The 7102-nt window shown below is 46.4% G+C and overlaps 1 protein-coding gene across 1 annotated transcript; it reads left to right on the plus strand.

The window, feature by feature from the left end:
• Window positions 1-4659: 4659 nt before the first annotated feature.
• Window positions 4660-5592, plus strand: LOC144278087 (olfactory receptor 52N2-like). The gene has a single exon (XM_077839260.1). The coding sequence runs from the start codon at window positions 4660-4662 to the stop codon at window positions 5590-5592; it is 933 nt and encodes a 310-aa protein (XP_077695386.1).
• The last annotated feature ends 1510 nt before the right edge of the window (window positions 5593-7102 follow it).

Genomic DNA, 7102 nt, shown 5'->3' on the forward strand with positions numbered 1-7102 from the left:
TTCCCTGGAAGGCATCCAGTCTCCATGGGCATGGACCTTCTTCCACTACCCATATACCAAGGAGGGTGGGCTCCTCAGCCACCCCCATCCCTCTGGGTCCCCTGACACTTCCTCCATTTCCTTTTTAATCTCATCCCAGGTTGACCCCTGCAGTTGGTATGGACCCTGGTTCTTTCTTATCCATTTATCCAAGAAATCCTTTACCCTGGCTTGCCAGAACCCACAACTACCATCACGAGAGTTTGTGATACCCCCTCCAAGCAGCTGCACAGACTGTTGGGGAGGGGGACTTACAGGCTGCTACTCACCTATCAGATGTGATGTATCCAGGTCACAGCACCAAGATGTTAGGGGCTTGTTCTTTCACCCACTCACTTCCCTGGTCCTTCTCACATGAACAGAGAGCAACAATACCCCAAGTCCGAAGGTGCAAACAATTTGATGTTTATTGGGGTGAACTTCCAACAAGCATGATTCCAGTTTCCTTCCTTAGTGTCCCCCTTCCCAACTCTGATACCACAGAGCCTTACACCTGTGTCCCTTTTCCCATTCCTCCCCTTAGCAAAACGTGATTCCAATTTCCCCACCTCTATTCCCTGTTCCCATTACCTCCCCCCCAACTTCCTGACTGACTGCAGACTATATAGTAAAACTTGAGTTCTGCTTAGATATACCTTAACCAATCATTTTACTGAAATTTAACTAACCAATCCTAACATATTGTAACATGATTATTTAACCAATTATATTCCACCACCTTAATTAGTTTACACCCAGCAAAATTAATTATACAGCAGACAGGAACAATCACAGAAGCAGACAGAGATTATACAGACAAACAATAGGGAAATGGGGACTACAATGATAGAACAACACAGAAATGAGGATTTCACATCCCAGCTATTGATAAGTGAGTTCTTGCCAGACAGGATGCTATCAAACTAAGTTTCCTTTTACATCCTCTAGGCTCTTCCCTTTCTCTGGAGGTGATAGATCAGATCCCCTTTCTAACAGCCCAATAGCACCTTCTTTCAATGTGACTAGTTTGGAATGTGAGGAGGTGTCCGGTCGCTTCCCAGCTTATGGCTGCCTCTGCTGCTTAGCCAAAGGCCTTAGCCTAAGCACAGGGCCTCAGACTGTCACAGTGAGAGGAGGCCCTTACACTGGCAGACAGTGATTTTGATTCTCTCTTTTATACCTCTAGAACTAGCTAAGTGATAAGAATACACCTACATTCTTAGAGTCTAGGCCTTTACAGACAGGCCTGAATATTTATATCCTAACATCCTGTAAAACACAGGTCATTACATTTTACCCAGTTACCCCTGTATTGAGCCCAAAGACTTGTGTTTAACTAAGGACTGGTCTTCATTAGGATTTTACAGCATAAAACTATAAAACCACAGGGTAATCGAACCTAGCCCCCTGCTGAGATGCAGGATTTGTTGTTTGTAAGCCATCCAACACAGTAGGTTATCGAGCCTCCTTTTGACACCCTGCAATGAAGGCGTTTCCAAAACCTCCGGAGGCATCTGTTCCATATTCCTCCTGTTCTTACTGTTAGGAAGTTTTTTCCTGAGATTTTATCTACATCTGCTCTTCCGTCGTTTGAACCTATTGCCTGTTGTCCTGCCCTCTATGACCACAGAGAACAATTTTTCTCCATCTTTTTTATAGCAGCCTTTCAAGTATCTGAAGACCGCTGCCACGTCCCCCCTCAATCTCCTCTTTCCCATTCTAAACATACCCAGTTCCTTCAGCCTTTGCTCTTCTGGCTTGCATTCCATCCCTTTGATCGTCCTTGTCACTCACCTCTGGATCCTTTCCAGTTTCTCTACATGCTTCCTATACACTGGTGACCAGAACTGGGCACCATGCTTCAACTGAGGCCTGACCAGCTCCAAGCAGAGCAGTGCTATCACCTCCTGCGACTTGCATGCTCTGCCTCTGCTAGTGCAAAAGAAAATTGCATTCGCTTTTTGTGCAACAGAAAACAATCCACACCCATCACAGATGTATCCATATCAACCTAATCCCAGGGTAGACAGCATGAGGTCAACGGGAGAATACTTCCATCGACCTAGCTACCACCCCTTGGGGATGTGGATGAACTACGCTAATGGGAGAACCCCTGCCGGCACTGTGAGTCCTGTTTACACAGAAGTGCTACGGCAGAGCTACTGTAGTGTTTTAAACGTAGACAGGCCTTCAAGCAGATCTTCCAGAAAAGCATCCTCTCTGGATCTGCTGGCATGCGGAGTTGGAGAATCCACCACTTCCTTTTGCAGTTTGTTCCAATTGTTAATCATCCTCAGTGCTAAAAATTTGGCCCTTATTTCCAGCTGGAATTTGTCTGGCTTCAGCTTCCAGCCATTGGGTCTTGCTCTGCCGTTCTTGTCTAGATTACAGAGCCCGTTAGTACCCGCAGTTTTCTCCCCATGAAAGTCTCTGTTTGATCGTATTTTTCACAAGATAAGTAGATGAAGATCTTTAACTCTCTCTCGCTCTGTGAGGCATTTTCTACAGTCTCCAATCATTTGTGTGACTCTTTTCTGAACCCTCTCCAAGTTTTCAACATCCTTTTTGAAATGTGGACCCCAGAATTGGATGCAGACATTTTAACCAATGCCACATGCAGAGGTAAAGTTGTTCCCAGGTTTCCAACTCACACCTACCCTCTGTATGCATCCATGGATTGCATCAGCCCTTTTGTCCCCAGCACCACACAGGAAGCTCATGATGAGTTGGCTGTCCACAATGACCCCTGAATACTTTTCAGGGTCCCTGCGCTCCATAATACAGTGCCCTAGTCTGTTGGTCAGGCCTGTATTCTCTGCTCCGAGAGGATAACTTTGCATTTGACTGTGTCAAGGTTCCTTCCACACTCTGAACGCTAGGGTACAGATGTGGGGACCTGCATGAAAAACCTCCTAAGCTTATCTTTACCAGCTTAGGTCAAAACTTCCCCAAGGTACAAAATATTCCACCCTTTGTCCTTGGATTGGCCGCTACCACCACCAAACAAATACTGGTTACTGGGGAAGAGCTGTTTGGAAACGTCTTTCCCCTCAAATACTTCCCAAAACCTTGCACCCCACTTCCTGGACAAGGTTTGGTAAAAAGCCTCATCAATTTGCCTAGGTGACTACAGACCCAGACCCTTGGATCTTAAGAACAATGAACAATCCTCCCAACACTTGCACCCCCCCCTTTCCTGGGAAATGTTGGATAAAAAGCCTCACCAATTTGCATAGGTGACCACAGACCCAAACCCTTGGATCTGAGAACAATGAAAAAGCATTCAGTTTTCTTACAAGAAGACTTTTAATAGAAATAGAAGTCAAGAAATCCCTTCTGTAAAATCAGGATGGTAGATACCTTACAGGGTAATTAGATTCAAAACATAGAGAATCCCTCTAGGCAAAACCTTAAGTTACAAAAAAGACACATAGACAGAAATAGTTATTCTATTCAGCACAATTCTTTTCTCAGCCATTTAAAGAAATCATAATCTAACACGTACCTAGCTAGATTACTTACTAAAAGTTCTAAGACTCCATTCCTGGTCTATCCCCGACAAAGACAGACTATAGACAGACACACAGACCCTTTGTTTCTCTCCCTCCTCCCAGCTTTTGAAAGTATCTTGTCTCCTCATTGGTCATTTTGGTCAGGTGCCAGCGAGGTTACCTTTAGCTTCGTAACCCTTTACAGGTGAGAGGAGTTTTCCCCTGACCAGGAGGGATTTCAAAGGGGTTTACCCTTCCCTTTATATTTATGACAACTGTATTAAAACATTTTGTTTCCATGGGCCCAGCTCACCAAAGGCTCCAGATCAATCAGTGTGCCCCTGGGCTGCTCATTGTAAACACTCTGCCAGTCTTTGGATCGTCTGCAGATGTTATCTGCAGTGATTTTCCTTCCACATCATTGATGAAAATTTTGAATAGTATTAGACCTAGAAATTATATCTGCAGAAAACCACGTAAAACAACCCCATTCACTGACAATAGCCCATCGACAACTGCTTTCTGAGATCTCTCAATTAGCCAGTTTTTAGTTCCTTTTACACCTGCACTACTGATATTGAAAAGTGTTCATATTTTAATCTGAATATTTTCCCCTACGAAATCAAATGTCACAGAGAAATCAAAGGTTATTGCATCTGTGCGGTTCCCTTGATCAGCCAAACATGAACTCTCATAAAAGGGTGAAATCAGCAGCATTTGAGAAGATGTGTTTTCCATAAACCATGTTGCTGACTGGCATTAATTATATTCCTATGCTATTTTTTAATTACTCCAATACGATCTTTTCCATTGTTTCCTAACCTTCCCAAATATATTTTTTTAAAATGTTCCCTTCATATTTTTAATTGTTTACATTTATATACAGAAGTGTCCTGTGTTTGTCTTTTTTTTTTTTTGTCTTGGTTTTGGTTCTGCTGCTCTTTGATTGCATAATCGTTCAGAATGAGATTTGTGGTTGATCGTTCAGTTCGTAACTCTAAGGTTCAACGGTAGACGTGGTGCATGTTGTGTCTCATATTAACATTATGTCTCCATCCAGGCATTTGTCCTGTGACCATCATCCTAGACCCTAGGCACATAAAGGAAGTCAAGGGGATGCATGGTATATGGAGGATTTCTCCCCTGCTCCATGTCAGATTCTAACACAACTGAATTCACCAACCCCTCCACATTCATCCTTCTGGACACTGCGCATGTCTGGATCTCGATCCCCTTCTGCACCATGTATGTCATAGCCATTTTGGGGAACTTCACCATCCTGTTCATTGTGAAGATGGAACTGAGCCTCCATGGCCCCATGTACTATTTCCTCTGCATGCTGGCTGTCACCGACCTGGTCCTGTCCACGTCTACCCTGCCCAAAATGTTGGCAATCTTCTGGTTCAATTCCAAGGAGATCAATTTCAGTGCCTGCCTCACCCAGATGTACTTCATTCACTGCTTTGTAGTGATGGAGTCTGGGATCTTTGTGGCCATGGCTTTGGATCGCTATGTGGCCGTCTGCCATCCCCTGAGGCATTCCACCATCCTGACAAACCATGTGGTGGCCAAGATTGGCCTGGCCATAGTGCTGCGTGGAAGCATGCTCGTACTGCCCTATCCCTTCCTGGCGAGTCAATGGCCATATTGCAGAACCAACATCATCCCCCACTCATACTGTGAGCACATAGCCGTGGTAAAGCTGGCCTGCACTGACATCCGCATCAGTAGTTACTATGGCCTCTTCGTGGCATTTTTGATGACCTGTCTAGATGTATTTTGTATCACCATGTCCTATACCCAGATCCTCAGGGCCATCTTCAGCCTCCCCACCAAGGACACCCGGCTGAAGACTTTTGGGACCTGCAGCTCCCACCTCTGTGTCATCTTAATCTTTTACATCCCATCTCTCTTCTCCTTCCTAATGCACCAGTTTGGGCACAATTTGGCCCTGCATTTCCACATGATCATTGCCAATCTGTACCTCCTCGTGCCCCCCATGCTAAACCCCATCATCTATGGGGTGAGCACCAAACAGATCCGGGACAGGCTTCTCCAGCTCTTTACTCATAAATGGACTTAAAGATTTTTCTCCTTGTGCTTTGACTCTCAGACTGAGCTCCACTGACTGGTGACATGGTGCCAGACTCTCTTCCCTGCATCACTGACTGGACAGCCAAAGAGACATTAAATCCTTTCCTGAGCTTACTGTGCTCTGTCAGCATGACAAACTGAGGAATTTGTCTATGTGCAACTCATAGGGTTTCCACCTTATAACTGCTGGTAATTGGAATATTGAGACCCCGCCTCTTAACCTGCCTCTTCCACCAAGGTCTCCCCTGCCCCACCTCCTCCCTCAGTGCCCCTTCATCTGAGCCACCTAGTCCATCAGTAGCCTAGGGACTCACTCCTCTCCTCCCCTATCACTCTGGATCATCTCCACCTCCCTCCCCACCCAGGCTTGGCTCCCTCTGCTCCGGGTCTGAGACAGGCACTCCTGCAGCCAGACAAGGAGCCTTTCTGCAGTTAGGAGACAGCCCAGGATGATCAGGGGTGGCATGAGTTAATGACCCAAGGCCTCCCTCACACTGCAGTAACTGGACCCTACCAGATCCCCTTTTTGACCAGACTTTCTGGTTGAAAACTGGGTACATGGCAACCCTAAATGACACCCAGACACAGAAGACAAAAACCTGACTGTCTCCATTAAACCCAGATGGGTGGAAACTATGTTAACTCATGTATGATTGAATGAACTCTCTGTATCCTTGTGTCTTTGGGCTTTTCCCATACTCTTCACTCAAACAACTTGTGGAAAGGGGCAGGAGGCTGGGGCGGAGGCATCTGTCTGTAAATAGGTTGGTCATTTAAGACTCTCAGCACCTAACCAGATCTCGCCAAGACCGAAGAAGGGAATAACTGCATTCTAGATAAAAGCCAGTTTTCTACAGCATCTCTGCAGAGGGGAGGGCGTGGAAGGAATGGAACCTCCCCAGAAAAGGGGACAGAGAGAGGAGGGATTGGGTCCAGCCCTTTAAAAACACAAAGACTGGGTGAGCCAGAAGAAGCTGGGGCAGGAGAGAGGCACAAGGGCAGCAGAGGGGACTCTTGGGTTGCAGGGCTCTGGCTGCAGTACAGAGACAGGCTCCATCTGAAGGAGAAGCCAGGAGTTCCAGGAGGTGGCCGCTGGAGACCCCAGAATTGCTCTGACTAAATCCCAAAGAACGCTCCAGGGTGGTGAAGGGACAGATGCAGGGAAGGGCATGCAGATGTTCTATTCTGTTTAACTAGATCTGGGTATCTCCTGTGCTTTTTCAAGTAGAGGAATTGTTTTAGCAACCCCTTTTGGAAGGCCTGGGTGTGTTTGCTTTAACGATCCTGCGCCCTGAAAGAGAGAAACTGGAAACAGAGTGTGCCCAAGCGGGAGCTCTGGGAAGGGTGTGCTGAAGCAACTGGAGAGTCTGGGGAAGTTGAGCCAAAACTAGTCTCAGGGTCTTGGTGTGCAGGTCTCAGGTCCCAGACGCAGGTGTTAGAGGGGAAGCTGCACCCCGAGAGTGGGCCTAGAAGCCCAGAGCCAGAGGCAGGGCCTGAAC

This window comes from Eretmochelys imbricata, chromosome 1 (assembly GCF_965152235.1).
Source record: "Eretmochelys imbricata isolate rEreImb1 chromosome 1, rEreImb1.hap1, whole genome shotgun sequence".
NCBI lineage: Eukaryota > Metazoa > Chordata > Testudines > Cheloniidae > Eretmochelys > Eretmochelys imbricata.